This window comes from Meles meles, chromosome 1, assembly GCF_922984935.1.
Source record: "Meles meles chromosome 1, mMelMel3.1 paternal haplotype, whole genome shotgun sequence".
NCBI classification, from domain to species: domain Eukaryota; kingdom Metazoa; phylum Chordata; class Mammalia; order Carnivora; family Mustelidae; genus Meles; species Meles meles.
This window is the reverse complement of record NC_060066.1, coordinates 145960305-145979347: the sequence shown is the minus strand read 5'-3', so window position 1 is coordinate 145979347 and position 19043 is coordinate 145960305. Positions and strand designations below refer to the sequence as shown.

General features: G+C 35.8%; 1 protein-coding gene across 4 annotated transcripts in view; it reads right to left on the bottom strand.

The window, feature by feature from the left end:
* Nucleotides 1–19043, bottom strand: part of TTLL7 (tubulin tyrosine ligase like 7) — a 154098-nt gene that overhangs the window by 77386 nt on the left and 57669 nt on the right. For all 4 annotated transcript variants that reach the window (XM_046017964.1, XM_046017986.1, XM_046017980.1 and 1 more), the window contains exons 4-8: nucleotides 17754–17875; nucleotides 16840–16907; nucleotides 12523–12681; nucleotides 7599–7815; nucleotides 2067–2231 (exon numbers count right to left, since the gene is read on the bottom strand). In XM_046017964.1, coding sequence (XP_045873920.1) covers nucleotides 2067–2231; nucleotides 7599–7815; nucleotides 12523–12681; nucleotides 16840–16907; nucleotides 17754–17875 — 731 coding nt within the window. The remainder of the gene's footprint in view (nucleotides 1–2066; nucleotides 2232–7598; nucleotides 7816–12522; nucleotides 12682–16839; nucleotides 16908–17753; nucleotides 17876–19043) is intronic.

The following is a 19043-nucleotide window of genomic DNA, read 5'->3' as shown; positions in this document are numbered from 1 at the left end:
GGATGTATTTAGGTTATCAGGAAGATAGAGTAGAAAGTTAACAAGTTGGTGGGCCTCTTACAAAATCCAGTGGACAAACATTTATGCTGGATCCCCTGAATTTCTAAAAAGTTTTGAATGTGTTGCCAATATTTATAAATCAAGAGACTTAGAGTTTTCACTGGCAAATTAGAAGAATGAGTCACACTGGGCCCAGAATACCATGTAGCACCAAAAGACTGGTGCTGAGTTAGTGTCCACCCCCTTCAGATGTCTTATGCTTTTCAAATCACCACGGTAAACACCCTATTTACTTCTTTGCAGACCATTTCACTCCTTTTCACTTGTCTGACACCCAAGGCTCTCTGGATTTATGTTCTGTGATATAAAAAATACGGTGTAAAAAATATCAACCAATAAAACAACAAAAGGATAAATACAATGATGCTAATTTTTCTGATTTTCTCAAGAGAACCAAATTAACTATGAACTTTCATGTCCATTTTCCATGACAGATTTATTTAAATTATATAGTATTTGTCCCCAAAGGCAAGCTAAACCATACTGCATAGCCCTCTCATATTAAGTCCTCTTCTAACTTTTAATACCATTGTGATACCTCTGCTAGGATTAATAAAGGGTCAGATTCGCTGAGGTTATCTTCTCAGATCTTCTTCCTTTATTCTCTTTATCATTACCATTTGCAATGCCACCCACTCCTTTAAGTATCAATCACACCCCAAACCTACACTTAGAACTGCCTGCTTGATCTTTCTACCTGAGAAGCATTTTAAGTTCAACAAATCTCTACTGGAACTCATCATAGCCTCGTGACCTTTTAACAGTTTAGTGCAGGTGTCAGTGCCTCCAGAAAGCCCTTCTTCAATCCCCACCCATAGAAAGCTACTATCTGGTCTTCCTCTACATGCCCACAGAATCCGGTGTGTGGCTCTGTTGTTGTATGTGTTAAATTACACTTTATTAAAAACTTCTATGTGGGTCTTTCCTACCAAACTCTACGTTTTTTGAGGATTGGAGCTGTATCTCATAAATCTTCAGATTATCAGCCAGAAACAAGCGTATATTATGGGTTCATTAAGTGTTTACTGAATGACTGAATGAAAGTAATGAATATAACTCTTTTCCCTCACCTATAAAACTCTAGATTGTCTCAAAATAAATTCCTTTCTACTCTATTTCAGATAAAGCCATGCCCATTCTCCCTATAATTCCTCCTTAAAACTGCAGAGGAATGTCTGACTACTTCTCCCTGATTTTGGACCTTCAGTTAATGTCAATGCTGACCCCACTGTCACCTCTTCTCCTGTGGTTCAATTCAGGCCATTCTTTTCACTTAAACTACCTCTAGGCGCCCTCCTTTACCTACTCTTGGTCTATACTAGACCCATATTCAGATTTACCTTTTAAATTCACAGTCATTGGCCTTACATACTCTCCTCCTACTCTCCTCCCTTAAAATCTGGAAGGAATGAATCCTTACTGCCTATCAAGTTAAGCCTTGATTTTCAGACCTAAAATTTTGCCTCCACATATCTTTTTAGCCATTAAGTCCCCACAAAATTCCCAAAATACCATATGTGTCAACCTGGGCCACTTAAAACTATTTTCACACATCTGTGCCTTTACTTTTGCTTTTATTTGCACCTAGAACTCCCTCTCTCCAATCCCTAGCAATAAAAATAGCATTTATCAAGGTCTGTCACAATTCTCACTTCCCTCATGAAAATAGTGTATCTGCCCAATCTAATGGAATCTGTTCTTTATTTAAAATGCTGATGATGGGGCGCCTGGCTGGCTCAGTGGGTTAAAGATTCTGCCTTCAGCTCAGGTCATGATCCTAAGGTCCTGGGATCGAGCTCCGCATCGGGCTCTGGGCTTAGCAGGGAGCCCGCTTCCTCCTCTCTCTCTCTCTCTCTCTGCCTGCCTCTCTGCCTACTTGTGATCTCTGTCAAATAAATAAATAAAATCTTTTTTAAAATTTTTAAAAATAAAGAATAAAATGCTGATGATCCTTTAAATTAATCTGAAGAAAGACAGTTACAATTGTGAAAATGGTATGATCTTACTGAAATATCACTCCAAAACTTAGCAACATCATGTTGATTTGCTTGTAGGAATTCTGTAAACCACTTGATGGAACGTTTGCTGCCTTTATTTTCCGTCTCATCCCTTTCAAAACGCTCATTGTGCTTGTTCACAGAGTAGTTTGTTAGATGCATGTATAACTGGGTCTGTAACAAGTAAGAACCAAAGTTGTCATCAGCTATGAAATTCTAGAACTGTGAGGGTTCACAGACCATAAAGCAACCAAAGATGAAAGACAATTTTAAAGTTTTAAAATATACAGATCAACAATTTCATGATGATTTAGATAATTTTCAAATTAAATACAATGGCATATTTCTAATAAAAGGATTACAAATGTAGTCATCTACAAAGTTACTTTATATATTATTCAAAATATATCTACCATAAAAAGCATTAAAATAATTATATGAAACTGAAATTACACACTGCTAAGCAAGAAAAACAGTTTGTTTTTGTTAATTTGTTTTTAATGTTTTTACTGATAGTTCTCACCCATATTTATTTTGGGAAGAGAATTTTCTAAGAGAGCATTCTGTGTTTTTTCAAAGAAAATTAAAAAATGAAATCTCAAGTAATGAATCAAAAGGCAGGACTACCAAACACAACCTCTGCCTTGCATAGGAACTAGGAGGCCACCAGAACTCATTCACGAGACAGAGCGCACTTTGAATCAGCAGACAGAAGCAGCACACAAGGCTGTACAGAGTCTAGATGATTAATAGTAAATTAACGTACTCCTTACTGGAGCTGTTATGCCTTAGCCTCTTTACACTTTTATATTTGTTGTTCCTGTTATCCTCAAATAACTTGAAAAAGAATCCAAAATTTTAATCCTTTCGTAATTGTCAACTAATACATATCTAGTGATTCCTTATCAATCTAGCATAAACAGTCATCAAATCTGTATCTCCTACCCTCATGAGCTTATTCCCAGGAGTTACTTTAGAGAGTAATGTTGCATCACAATGAATATATACTTCATGTACATGATTATTATTTAGGTTTGTTAATAACCAAGTATATTTGTATCATATTTTATTTTCACTGCAGTTACTTAGGTCTACAGTATAAAATCCTTGAAACAAATGTGCAGAAGTGATCATTTGAGCTACATGTTGTTTACTAACCCAAGTGCCCATCACTAATTAAGAATTTATTTTTTCATTCTGGGGCACCTGGGTGGCTCAGGTCCTGATCCCAGGGTCCTGGGATGGAGCCCCACATTGGGCTTCCTGCTCAGCAGGAAACCTGCTTCTCCCTCTCCCATTCCCCCCTGCTTGTATTCCCTCCCTCGCTGTCTTTCTCTCTGTCAAATAAACAAAAATCTTTAAATTAAAAAAAAAAGAATTTATTTTTTCATTCATTAAACAGTATTTATGGAGCACCTACTTACTATCTGCAGGAACTGGCACTGGGCACTGTGGATACATAGATAAACAAGACAGATACAGTCCCTACCCTAATGAAACTTAGGAAAAAGCTTTAAATTAAGTGATATTTAAAAGCAAGCATAAGTCTTATGCTTGTCTAACTGTAAGTGTTTGACCTGAAGAAAAAGAAAATTAATCGAACTATAGAATTTCCTAGTTGCCAAAATATAAATCATTTTTCAATTTAAAAAAAGTTGGAAAATAATTTTTTGAGGGGTTCTCCATTTGACAAGAATTTCTTGAAATAAATAATAATAGCAGTAATAAAAACTCTAGCTATCCTAGTGAAAAAGTGAGTAAAAAATGGAACTGTTCATTTTTCTTAAAACAGGATCTTTGGGGGCGCCTGGGTGGCTCAGTGGGTTAAAGCCTCTGCCTTCGGCTCAGGTCATGATCCCAGAGTCCTGGGATCGAGCCCCGCATCGGGCTCTCTGCTCAGCAGGGAGCCTGCTTCCTCCTTCTCTCTCTGCCTGCCTCTCTGCCTACTTGTGATCTCTGTCTGTCAAATAAATAAATAAAATCTTTAAAAAAAAAAAAAAAAAAAAAACACGGGATCTTTGAGGCACCTGGGTGGCTCAGTTGGTTAAGTGACTGCCTTCAGCTCAGGTCATGATCCTGGAGTCTCGGGATCAAGTCCCACATCAGGCTCCCTGCTCGGTAAGGAGTCTGCTTCTCCCGCTGACTTCTCTCCTCTCATGCTCTCTCTCTCAAATAAATAAATAAAATCTTTAAAAAAAAAAAAAAAAAAACAGTATCTTTGCAAGTAGGATTGGAAATTCTAGTTTCATATCCACCTCAACAAAAATCCCCTTCTAAGTAGTTCATTTCCAGTTGGACATTGGCCATAAGCAGTGAAGACAGCTATAAACCAAATAGTAACTTGCAAGGAATGAAAAGGATAAAACTATTCTCTACCCCATTTTTTAGCATGTAGTCTCAATACATTGAATTAGGATATACAAAACTTTTTAAGAACTGGCCGAATGTAACATTGGTAGCAAAAAATAAATGGTTATTATATTTCAATGCCTGAAATTCTCTGTCTTATGATCTCCTTATATACAGTTTACCAATATTTAATTCTTAGAAATACATACAGCTCTTCACAAAATACATGCTATTTTAAAAACTGGAAATAGGAAGAAACAAATACACAACAGTATGCCAGTGAGAAGCACTGATTTATTTTTCTAGCCTTTTTTTCTTAAGCTTACATTTTACATAATTGGGATCTCACTTTACATAAAACTTAAAATTCTCTATATTTTTTTTTACTCTTTCATATCTTAATCTAGGAATCTTATCATGGAGTTGAAAAAGGTGAACTTTTAGACTTTAGAGACCTATTAGGAACACTGACACTTATATAGGAGAAGATCATTATTTTTACATGTGAACCAAAGCCACAAGATTACATAATTCAAAAGCAACTGGAAAAGTGAGACCTTGAGGTTACATTTCCTGACTACCATACTTTCTTTATGATTTCCTAATCTAGTGTATTTAAGCAAATCACATACATATAATTTAAGACATTAAAATAAATCACTTTATTACCTAAAAGAGCTTTTAAGTCTTATTACTCTTTTTTCTCAAAACATGACTATCTACCTTACAATGGATTATTCACACCAATTATTTTAATTATAAGCTAAGAGCTGACGAGTCTCAAATTAGGCCTATACCTTGGTTCTCTCTTCCGAACTCTACACTTATGCTATACATCCAAATGCTTATAGCCTAGATCTATTTGGAGGCTGTGCAGGTATGTCAAATGAAACACACTGGCTTCCTGCAAGACCTTTAATAGCCCCTATATTTCCTACCACGGTGAATCACACATCATCCATCCAATTGGCCCACGCCAAAATTCTTGAATTTTATCCTTAATTTCTCTCTCCTTTTCCTCTTGTTCTACAAATCTAACCTGTCAGTCTACCAATGTTTTCCACATTATCATAAATATATCTTAAATCTATATTCTCATTGTTAGTATAGTCCTTCTGCTACTACTTCAGATAAGGCCATCTTTCCCCTCACAGGTGTTTAGACTGGAAAACAGCTTCTCCCGTACCCTCACCTCTCCCATCCATCTAAATCTACATCCATCTCTCACATTCCCCACAGACAGACCAGGTGACTTTTTAAGATAAAAATCTCACTCCTTCTTTACTTCTTTAAAATTTTTCAATGCTTCCCTTCTTCTTAGGTTAAATTCCAAAATCCTAGACATGGCCTAAAAAGCCCTGAAGGATCTGTTCTGTAGGCTCTTCATCCTCATCTCTGAACACCCACTCCGTCATGGTATGTATTTAGCCACACTGTACATGAGTGCTTTCTCCAGACACACCATACCTCTGGGCCATTTTTCTCTATGAACTTCCACCCCACCCCACCCTGCCCCCAACCGGGCTAGCCTTTCGTTATTCATATTTCACTTAACAATCTCCCTCTCTAAACTTTATCTCCAGCTGCATTAGATGCCCTCGCTATGCACTGCCTTAGCACCCTCAGTGTCGTAGACCATTACACTTACCATCGGGTATTACAATTGCTTATTTTATTTTCTGCCTCCCCACTAGACTGTTGCTTTTGAGAGGTCAACCACTGTATCTGTCTTGGTCACTGTTTTTCCAAAACCAGCACAATGCCTAGAATGCAGTAGAGTTCAAATATTACTTGGTGACTGAATATATTCACACTTTATGACCTTTAAAGAGATGATTCTTTCCTTTATCTTCCTTTCCAGTGAAAACTTTTACAGTTCTCTTATTCTTCCTTTGCCAGGTTTACAACATTTTCCATTAATTGAACATAGCAACGTTTGTGATCAGTCATTATGTAATTTTTAAAATATGACTTTCAGTGCAGTTAATTGTGTGCATAACATTGGAGGAGAACAATAACTAGACTTTTGACAAAATGGGAAATGATCGTAATAATTTTTATTATAAATAGTAGGTCCAAAAATAGGGTAGAGGTTAACTAAACTTTTAAGTATGGATAATAAAATTTGTGACTTTCATGATAAATTATGATAATAAATTTGTTTGACCTTCATAAACCATAAACTGCTATTTTGACTTTCATCAATGTGTTATGCCTATACAAAGCAAATCTTTGTATAGGCATAACATATGGAAAAATGGATGGAAAAATATCTATAGAAAGCTCCATTTAATAGATTTTATTTTTTTTAATATTTTATTTATTTGACAGAGAGAAATCACAACTAGGCAGAGAGGCAGGCAGAGAGAGAGGAGGAAGCAGGCTCCCTGCGGAGCAGAGAGCCCGATGCGGGGCTTGATCCCAGGACCCTGGGATCATGACCTGAGCCGAAGGCAGCAGCTTTAACCCACTGAGCCACCCAGGCGCCCCCACTTAATAGATTTTAAAATGCACACTGAGACTACCAGTTTATGTCTCTACTTTACATTTGGTCAATATAAATTTACCATCTTTTTTGTGCAAAGTGACAAGTTAATAACTCTACTTTCTGATAACTCTCACTTTCTCTGTTTCTCTACTTTCTCCCACATCCTACTTGTTAAACCCCAACCTGTGACATAAAGCTTGCTCCACTACCACCTCCTCCAAGAAAAGCTAAACATAAACTATCCCTCTACTCAACTCCATGATACCCTGTCTGTACTTCTCAATGAGAAATTATTTTTATTTATATTTCTAAATAAATCATTTCTATCCAGGGCCAAAGCATACACACATGTGCTTTGAAATCCATTTCTATATAGGGTTACTGTAAATCCATGTGTACATGTCACTTCTATGCAAGGCCACTACATACACATGTGCTATGAAATCCAGCCTTGTGCTTGCAGATAGCACCCAAAGAGAGTGCCCTCTCCTAATCAGCCTGCTGGAGGGGACACCTTTTTATCTTTCTAATTTTCACAAAGCTGTCTAGAAATGAGAAGAAGTCTTATTTATGTATACAATTCCTAACTGTAAAAACCTGACAAGGGGTACTTTGATTCATATAATCTTTATACACAGTGTATACCCTAAGAAGTACAAGTTGAACAATGAATAAAACCATAGATTCTGTCTGTTATCACTTACCAAATTAGACTCATTAGGTGGAATGTATTTCTCTGTTCCCATTCGCACAAGTCCATCATGGTAGAGAAATATTTTCAGCGGATCACAGGATGTCACCAGAATATAAATTCGTAAATCAAACTTGTAACCTTCCATTAGAAAAGGCTTTTCAATGTATTCTTGAACAATCAAATGATCCTGAGATGGAAGTTTGTCACCATTTCTTATCAAAGAAATTCTAAGTTTAAAAAAAAAGAATTAAAAGACTAATTTGATATGGGGTCAAGATATTTACAAAGTTACAGGTAATACTCAAGAGGAAAATGGTGGAGTAGGGAATCCCAAAGTCTGTCCCTCCACAAAAGCAATAAACAGCCAAAAGATAGTCAGAATCAACTTTTTTGGAAAACTAGAAACTGACCAAAAGCTTATAACAACCAAGGAGCACTTAATTTAAAAAAAAAAAAAAAAGCCAAATCTATATAAAATGAGCTTTGTGGCATTTTAACTTACTCTGGCCCATTCCCCAACCTCAACTCATCCCCAGGCTTGAACAATAGCCCATGTTCCCAGTACAGGTCCTGGTTCTGGAGGGAACAGGATAGACCTTATTCTTGTAGTAGTTTTGTTGCTCTTGTTACTGTTGTTTTACCTGTCTGATGGCTCCCTGAAGGAACTCAAGGACCACTTTTATCTTGCCTAATTAGGAACTCTCCTAGTGTTGAGGCAGCTACTTGTGGGGAAGTGGGGGGGGCGGAAGGGGCATTGTTGAAAACATTTGAAGACAAATGTATTAGTTCCTGCTGCCTATGACAACCAATAAATGTTGGAGAAAACAATATACTAACTAAAAATATTGGAAAGAAAAACTAAAGTATGAGAACCTTTGGGGAATAAAAGTTTTGAAAAGCTCAGACATATTTCTGGGAATCTAGAACATCATGTGCATGCCCAAGGCTAAGTGCATGCTCAGGAAAGACTTTAAAGGCCCTAAGCTCTTACCTCTGGTTAACCATCAGGCTCCGCACAATCATGAAATGAAGACGAGGGCAGAGTTTTAAACTGCCTAGTTGAATGCTGAAGGCATATTCCAACACACATATACACCCCTTCTGCAAGGACTGGGAGTTTGGGTTTGGGGGAGGTTTTCTTGGTTTGTTTCATTTTGTTTTGTTTTGTTGGTTGCAAGTGTTTGAGGAGATGTCTGTCCACTTACAAGCTAAGCACCCACCCAAAAGAACAGGAACTTCAGTGCCACACACAACAAAAAATACAGACTTCACAAAATTATTTCAGAAAGATAACTAAACAAATAAAGAGCAACCATAACAAGCAGCAACAAAAAACCTTTCAGGGGGGAGAATCTGATTTCCAGCATTGCTACATTATAATTCAAAGTGCCTGATTTCCAACAAAAAACTATGAGTCATGCAAAGAAAATTAAAGTATGGCCCATACACAGGAAAGTTACCAATTAATAGAAAGACAGACATTGGACTTACTAGACAATCAATTATTTAGATCAACTGTTTTAAATCTGTTCAAAGGGTTAAAGAAACCATATGGAGAGAACTGAAGGAAACCACGAGAAGAATATCTCACCAAATAGAGAATATCAATAGAGATAGAAGTTTTTTGTTTGTTTGTTTGTTTGTTTGTTTAAAGAAGAGTGGAGGGAACCAAACTGAAATCCTGGAGTTAAAAAATAACAATAACTGAAACAAAAAAATTCATTAGCGAGGCTAAACAGAAGATACAGGAAGTCAGGAAAAAAATTAATGAACTTGAAGGTAGATCAATTGAGACTGACTAGGTCTGAGGAACAGAAAGAAAAGGAATGAAGAAAAATGAACAGAGCTTAAGAGTTCTATGGGACTCCATCAAGAATATCAACATATGAACACATGAAACAAGATGGGATTGGGAGGGAGACAAACCATAAATGACTCTTAATCTCACAAAACAAACTGGGGGTTGCTGGGGGGAGGTGGGATTGGGAGAGGGGGAGGGGGCTATGGACATTGGGGAGGGGAGGCGAACCATAAGAGACTATGGACTCTGAAAAACAACCTGAGGGTTTTGAAGGGTCAGGGGTGGGAGGTTGGGGGAACAGGTGGTGGGTGATGGGGAGGGCACGTTTTGCATGGAGCACTGGGTGTTGTGCAAAAAGAATGAATACTGTTACGCTGAAAAAAAATAAATAAACAGTTATGTTTCCTGTTAAAAAAAAAAAAAAAAAAAAAAAAGAATATCAACATATACATAATAGGAATCTCAAAAGAAGAGGAGAGAAAGAGACAGAATATTTAAAGAATTAATGGCTGCAAACTTCCCAAATTGATGAAAAACATTAACTATATATCCAAAGAACTCAATTAACTCAAAGTAGGATAAATTCAAAGACATCCACACTGATACATATTATAATAAAACTGTCAAAAGCCAAGATGGAGAGAATCTTCAAAGCAAGACTAAATCTACTTATCACACTCTCTTGATCCTCAATAAAATAAATAGCTGATTTCTCAATAGAAACAATGGAGACTAGAGGCAGCAAAATGATACATTCAAAGTGTTGACAGAAATACAGAGGAAAAAATAGAATAAAATAATGTAAAATAAAATAAGATAACCTGTTAAACAATAATTCTATATATGGCGAAAGTATTCAAAATTGAAGAAAGTAAGATATTCCCAGATAAAAACTGATAGCTTGTTAATAATATAGTTGGCCTATAAGAAATGCTGAAGAGAATTCTTCTGACTGAAATGAAAAGACACTAGACAGTAACTCAAATCCACACAAATAAATAAAAAACACCTGGTAAAGGTCACTACATAAGTAAACATGAAAGTCACTATTAATGTAGTTTAGATTTGTAATTCTTTTTTCCTATTTTACATAAAATACAACTGCATTGAAAAATAATTATAAATCTATGTTGATGGGCACACAATGTATGAAAATGTAATTTGTAACAATAATAATATAAAAAGGGACAGAGCTATATAGAAGCAAAGTGAGGGGCTTTTTTGTTTTTGTTTTATTACTGTAATTAAGTTGATATTAATCTAAACAAGATTGTTATAAATTGAGGTATTAATTATAATCCCAGGGAAACCATTTTAAAAAACCTCCAAAACAGATTCAAAGGGGGTGCATGCAACCTGGTGTTTATAGTAGCAATATCAACAATAGCCAACTATGGATAGAGCCCAAGTGTTCACCAACTGATGAATGGATAAAGATGTAGTGTGTATACGTGCAATGGAATATTACTCAGCCATCAAAAAGAATGAAATTTGCCATTTATAGCAATGTGAATGGAGCTAGAGTGCATTATGCTAAGCAAAGTAAGGCAGTCAGGGATAGGCAAATACCATAAGATTTCACTCATATGGGGAATTTAGGAAACAAAATAGATAAACATGTGAGAAGGGGGAAAAAAGAGAGAAGGAGTTGGGGCAAATCATGAGAGGCTCTTAAAAACAGAGGACAAACTGAGGGCTGATGGAGGGAAGTGGGTGGGGAATGAGCTAAATGGGTGATGGGTATTAAGGACAGCACACATGTATGATGAGCACTGGGTACTGCATGTAAGTGAGTCAAAAAATTCTATTCCTGAAAAAAAAGTTAAAATAATTTAAAAATTTTTAAACTCATAAATATATAGTAAAAGAAATGACAAGAAAATAAAATAGACAAGAAAATTAAAATTAAAATAGCACACAATATTATTTAATATAAAAGAGAGTAGAAAAGGAGGAATTGAGGAATGAAAACTATATTAAGACACAGAAAACAAATAGCAAAATGGCTGAGGTAAGTCTTTCCTTATCAATAATTACAAATGGATTAACTCTCCAACTAAGACTAGCGTTGGCAGAATGTATTTTAAAAAAAACATGGTCCATTCATACACTGTCTATAAGAGATTCACTTCAGATTCAAAGATACAAATAACCTGAAAGCGAACAAATAGAAAAGATACTCCATGCCGAAAGTAATAAAAAAGAACTGGAGTGGTATACTAGTATTACACAAAATAGACTTAAAGAGAAAATTTGCTGTAAGAGACAAAGACAATATGTAATGATAAAATGATAAATCAAAAGATTAAAACAACATATATGTGTTTTTATTAAAAGCAGCCTCGGGACATCTGGGTGGCTCAGTTAAGTGTCTGCCTTCAGCTCAGGTCATGATCCTGGGGTCCTGGGATCAAGTCCCGCATCCAGCACCAGCTCAATGGGGAGCCTGCCACTTCCCCTACTTGTGTGCTCTCTCTATGACAAATATGTAAGTAAAATCTTTAAAAATAAAAAAATTAAAGCAGCCTCAGCCATATTTTCTCTGAAAAAGTACACTGCAGAAAATGAACATTAGAAAGCAAAAGGACACAGGAATAGTAAGTTGTGTAATCTATGTTCAGCTAACACATCTAGTTCATGGTACCTTAGCTTAAAATGTGTTTTACTCATTCTTAATTTAATCACCATGGCTCAATAAAGAAAAAAACTTATTTGTAAAGCAAAGAGGATATAATTATTTTGCTTTAAATGTCTAGCTATTGATAAAGTAACTACCTTACTATTTTTTTCTTCCAAGTCAATTTGGCTCTACTATCAACTGAATTTTATCCTCCAAGGTTACTCTAAAATTATTATAAATACAAATTTTATGTTTAAGAAAAAAATCAGAAAACATCTTTTCTCTCTATTTTGTTGTCTCCTATAAAAGTCTTTCAACTGATTTAATCTTTAAATTGAAGAACTGAAGCCTGTGGGACAGGAAAAAAATAGCTCAATAAATATTTAGTTCCAAAAAGCAATAGAGAGCCATTTTATTATATTTTCATATTCAACCATGAGTGAATGCTCACATGTATTCTTTTCCCTCAATTTTTTTTTTAACTTTTACATGTTCTGGGTGAAAAATACCTACCCGTGACCCATTGCACCATTGGCTGGTTTTACTATAAAAGTTTTCTGCTTTCTTTTTTTCTTCAATTCTTTCATGTAGTTCTGGAATTGAGTATATTCAGCAGGGAAAATCCATGTTCGAGGAACAAAGGTATAATCCAGAGGCCGGGACTTGATCATTCTGTAAGTTAGAGATAATATGAAAAGTAATTTCTATTCACACTTTTCTAAATTTTCTTTCTCTGTGCCACTGGCATTTATTGCAAGGATTTAAATTCCCATGACTTCTTCATTTACTGATTCATTCAACATATGTCTATAAAGCACCTACTATGTGCTAGGCATTATTCTGGACACTGGGGATACATCAGTGAAAGAAAAGGACAAGATTCTCTGTCCTATGTACCAATTCATATATTGGTAGATCATTCGAGTATACACTATATGCTAGGCACTAGGGATATTAAGATAAACTAATATTCTCTACCCTAAGGAATTTACAAATAGGCTATTAAATACAATGTGGTAAGTGCAATAAAGACATACATGGCAAGGTAACAAGGAAATAGTCATTAACTCTGCCCCTGGGATGAGAGGGTGGGTAGCAGGAAATAGTTCACCACCAGATGCCGTTCATGTTGCATCTTTGAAGATAACTTTGAGTCCTCTGAGGCACCCATAAGGAGCAGTTTTGATCATTTTTTCCTATACTATTTTTGAAGTTTAACTACTTTTCTGAAAAAACCATGTGAACCTCTGAGTATACCAGAAATTTTGTTTCATTTTGTTTTAACATGAACTACATATGTCTCTACATGTGGTTTTATGGCTACAATGTATGTCCTGATATTTTTATATTTGCTACTAATCAGGCTCCTATTTGATACATAATTTAAGGATAAAACTAGGTATAAAATGCTTACTTTTGATTAATCCCAAATACTGACTATTTCGTACATACTGATTCCCAATAAAAATGAAGAAATTAGAAGAAATATTTTAAAATATTATCTATTAAAGGAAATCTGATTATTTCCCCAAAAAAGCTCCTTTTAATAAATGTAAGCAAGTCTCTTATAGATAAGGAGATATTGTCCCCAGATGAGACTGGTAAAATCTAAAATGAAACCACAGTACATGGGATGCACAGAGGTCAGGCCAACATTCTAAAACTAGGGTGTGGGGCGCCTGGGTGGCTCAGTGGGTTAAGCCGCTGCCTTCAGCTCAGGTCATGATCTCAGGGTCCTGGGATTGAGTCCCGCATCGGGCTCCCTGCTCAGCGGCGAGCCTGCTTCCCTCCCTCTCTCTCTGCCTGCCTCTCTGCCTCCTTGTGATCTCTCTCTGTCAAATAAATAAATAAAATCTTTAAAAAAATAAAATAAAATAAAATAAAACTAGGGTGTGGCATATGGAAGCCACATGGCCTTCCACAGCTATAGGTTCCTATGGTTATTATATTTCAAGTGCTCTTTCAAGAAAACCCTCTAAGAAAGTTATATTTCCACCATGAGAAGGGAAATAATTACCAACTCTCTCAAATACAGAATAAGCCAATAAATAAATAATCTCAATACAAAATAGGCTAACACTGACTGGTTTGGAAAACACACATACACACATACCCACAAAGCTAAAGGAAACACAGGAATAGTGCTGATGTCCTTGTTTTTGTGTCCAATACCTTTAAATGTATTTATTATATTTTTAACAGTGATATGAAATTAGATCAATTTAAAGTTTTAATTAAAATAATATATTTTAAACTAACCACACAGAGTATTTATGAATGATACCATTCTTTCACATACATACATACTTGGAAAAAATCCAAGCACACATATATTCAAGAGAAAACTTTATTCCATTTAGCAATCTAGCACAAATCATTTGGTGTAAAAATGTATAGCTTCAAAACAGACATGCAATCTTACTTAGGAATTTGGAAATATGGAATAATTTCTGTTCATAGTAGTCATGGATTTACTAAATGATATTAAGCATGTAATTTAATTAATTTGATTTTTATATAAGTAGGTCATTACTTTCCATCTAATAGGTTCTTTTTTCCTTAAGGAAAATTCCAAGGATCTTAGAAAAATAAGAAATTGCCTATGTGTAATAACTACTAATGGGTCTACAGTTAACCTTCTTGTTCTCTACAAAGCAGGTAGAATGATCTTTTCAAAATGCAAATCTGTCATTCTACCAGCTCCCCACCCCCCCACTCCTCCTCTCCTGTGGATAGGATAAGGACTATAATCCTAATCATCACCCTTCAGCAATCTCTCCCATTCGCATCAATGTCTCTGTGCTCCAGCTACACTTGACTTTATTTCAGTATCCTGACTATTCCTGCTTTCTCCCACAATATGACCTCAGACCATACAATTTTTCCTGCCCAGAAAACTGTTCTCTACCATTTTCACCAATAAACTCCTCCCAGCATTCATATTTAAGCTTCCATATCACATCCTCAGGGAAACTCTCCAATGTCTCCCTCAGCCCGAAGTCCTTCACTATCCACAAATTGACTACTATGTAACTCTACTTCATTGCACTTATCACAGTTACAACCCGAAGTTGTAAAATCCACAAGTCTGATTTTGATTACCTGATGTGCCCAAAGGCCAGGACATTGCCCAGCGTATAACAGATATTTAATAAATGTTAGATGAAAGTAAATGACTTCAATGAAACACATGTCCAAAAATTTATGGAGGGAATTCCCTTTCCTCTGAAGTCTGTTCTTGCTACAATCCCTGTGTTAGTAAATTGCCCCCACCTACATGTTTCCTAAGCTAGAAGTTTAGCAGTCATCTTTATCACTTCTCTCCTCCGCCCCTTTGATTCGCACCTCATAGCAACTTTCCAGTCCTGTCAATTCTATCTCTTCCCTATTTTCCAGATGCATTTTCTCTCCCCCCTTCCCACTACCTCTCCTTTGGTTTATCAGATGTTGATAATCATCACCTCCTTCACGGCTTCCTCCCTCCTTTCTCCCCCTTCCTTGAATCCATTATCTACAGGCCCACCAAGAGTACGGAAAACATATCATTTCTCTACTCAAAGCCATTTAAAAAGCTCTCATTTTTTTCAGGATAATCAGAAATGTTTGCTAAGTAGTTAAAGAGATTAAAGAATCAATGATTAAATGATTGACTAAAACGTAGTAACATGGTGAATGCAGCCTGGCCTTTGCATTTACCTGCAGCAGCATCACAAACTGAGCCTCCCGAGACCCTATAAAACCACAGAAACTACTTAGAAGTTCCCCCAAACATATCATGTTGGTTTAAGTTTCCATATAGTTCCTCCCACTGCCATCTTTGCCTACAGTCTCCTTGCCTTCTTCTCAAAGGGTGAACTCCTATACACTTTTCAATACCCATTTTGCATTTGAATTCCCCAGAAAACCATCCAAATCCTCCTGGAAATAACCTCTGTCATCATCTCTGTCACTGCCATACACTGACTCTCCCCTAATATGGTACCATCAAACTGTATAATATGTACATCACTCCTTCTCCCTTACTAAAATTTGAGTTCCAGGCAGGGACTAGGCCTTATTCATCTTGTTTACCTGTTAGCAGTCTCTAGTCTGTAACAGACACACAAAAAATATTTGTTGGGTGAGTGTATAAACTTTCACATGATGCACATAAATATTTAGTTATATACCAAGTTTCCTAACCCTTCTCTGTTTGAGTTTTCTTTTTTAAAAATTTTCTTAAACTTCCTTAAACTAAAAAAAAAAAAAAACCTAATCCACAGAAATATAAATTGCATAAAAATTCTGCAGTTCATTTGGTATAAAGTTTGAGAACTTGTGAACAGTTTTTCCCATAACAGTAGATTGTTACTCCAAATAGTGGTCTCAGAGAGAAGTAAATATATATTTATCTCAGAGACATGGGTAGGGACATACACATATGCCTGTGTGTAGGTGTGTGCACAAAATGCACCTACTCTAGTGTCTGGCACACATTAGATGCTCAATAAAACACAGATGTTCAATAAGCACGATATGAACACACACACAGTGTATTATGTTGTTAAACTGCAGTGAAAAGAGTCTGAGATCCTGGAGACCAGGATTCTGCTCCAGCTCTGCTATTAACTATTTGTTTTACTTGTGCAAGATATTCATTTCTCTGATTCTCAGTTACCTCCTCTGCAAAATGAAGAAGAACCAGGAAACGTCTAAGATCTGCTAGCTCTAAAATTCTATCTCTTCCATCAAAATACCATTTCAAATCAATGTAACCTGGTGAAAGATGCACTATAACATTCAAAACAAACTTTGAAAAGGTCTTCTCTATTATAAGAAAATGAAGATTACTTGGTCATATTTCTTGCTAAGAAATCCTTTCTACAGATCTCCCCCATTCCTGGAAAATGGTTGATCCTCTGGAAAATAAAAAGGTAAACATTAATATTCCCATGGACTTAATGAATACATTCATTTACACTACAATAAAGTTACATCCATTCTCTGAGTTTAATGTTCTTAAAAAAACTGACTATTAATGTAAAATATTTAAAATTAAATGACTATAATGACTTTATAGAATTAAAGAATCTACAATAAGCAAAGAAGAAAATCGCAATTTTTTTTAAGAAATCAGAAAACCGTGTTTACAGAGATATCAAAGTTACAAATTTCCATGTTGAATAACTGGTCATTCAATGTCTATTTCTAGTATTTTAAATTAACTATATTCATACAGATAAGCATTGTAGAAATATTAGCAAGAATGGCCTTGTTAGTTTCCTATAGCCAATTTTGTATTACACTCTATACTGACAAACTATACAAAATGTTGATTGTCTAATATTCTGTGTATTTGGCTTTTTAGTTTGATGTCTAGTTTTTAATATGTTTGTTTGACATTCTACAAATAAAAGAATGAAGCCCACATGGCAGACATTACAAGGTATTTCCACTTCCTGATTTCTCTGTGCAATTTTTCCACGTCACTCATCTTTAAGAGTAATGCAAAACACCTGTGTAGGAAGTGTTTTCTCCTATTAATCCTTCCTTAAAGATGGAAAGAGGTTAAAAATTAGATTGGAAGGAACTTGGGCTTTTATGCAAAAAGTCAGTACTACTGGACAGCAACAAAACAGGCTATTTAGGTAAGTTAGAAATGAAATTTAATATGTCCACACATTAAAAATTCCTATCTGAGTAAAATTATGATGGAATTCACAGAACTCTCCAAAAACCAATAACTGGTCATGATTAATCCCCACCTGGTAATTTTGCAGCTCTGCAATCTTCTCCTGCTGAACCGCAGAATCACACCATATAAGGTTACTTGTTTCATCCTCATCTGGAGTTTTCATAAATCCCATTTCATCTATTACTAAACGAACTGCAAGTAAATGATTAAGTTAAATGAAAACTAAAATACTACTGAAATATATTCATTGTGGAAACAGTTTTGATATATGTAAATTTTATCTCACAGTATTTCATTTGCAAAATATCCATTAGTTATAGCATTCCCTTATTTTTAGCTACAACAGTTTATCTAGGGCCAAATTATACTCACAGTAACTGAGAACTGTTTTTAGGTTGCACTCAAAATCCTTGGTTTCAACCGTCAGTTTTAGCAGGTCCACAACTCTGCTAAAAAGTTCAGTGATTATTCATGGCACAGTGAAAACATACACACAGCTGAGACAACACCTCTACTCAGGAAAATGGGCTTCATAGCTTTTTTTTGTGACCTTCGGCTAAAAGGGAAAAGGTAAAAATAGTTCCTGATCATTAGACCTATCCTATACTTTCCACCTCCCCAGTTCAAATTATTTTTAGCAATTAAAACCAAGTCAGTTGTGTTGACTCAGGATATGAAATAATGAAGCAGAATTCACCATAGAGATCTGGAAACTGGCCCTCCTATCTGCTCCTAACACCTTCATCCGATTGAAAAAATTTATGCTCAGAGGAAAGCTTGTTTTTCAGTACAAACTATTTATATGCTCCTCTCTGATCTGGATACCAAATTAACATACTAACACTTTTCTTCCAATGAATTTCAAGTTTAGAATAAAGATAAGCAAAATATTTAGGATAAATTTTCGATCCCAACAGAATTCTGAGTCTTAACAGAAAGGTGTAACTATATGGCAGCCCTTCGATGTTTTCTTTTTAAATGTTTTCCTTCACTGTACACCTTATGCATGAGGAGAAATGGTAAAGGGGGATCAATTGTCTGAATTCACTTGGCTCAAGCACAAAACTGATGAACACACACTTGTCAGTCTCAAGTTTGAGAGATTCTTGATTGCTTTTTGGCTGAGGAGAAAGAAAAGACTTTTTATGCAATGGTTCCTAGACCACAGACATAAAAGAAGAGAACAGTGATTGGAGAGGGATGATGGTAGGGTGGGGAGGAATGCTGAACTGAAATCACCATTCTCCATGAAAGGCTCCGAAAAACTTGGGGCTGTTCTGACGGTGCAGGTGACAATGTACAAAGCAAGACTTGGGGGAAGGGCCGTTGTCTTGTCTGCTCCAGACCACCACGCAACTTT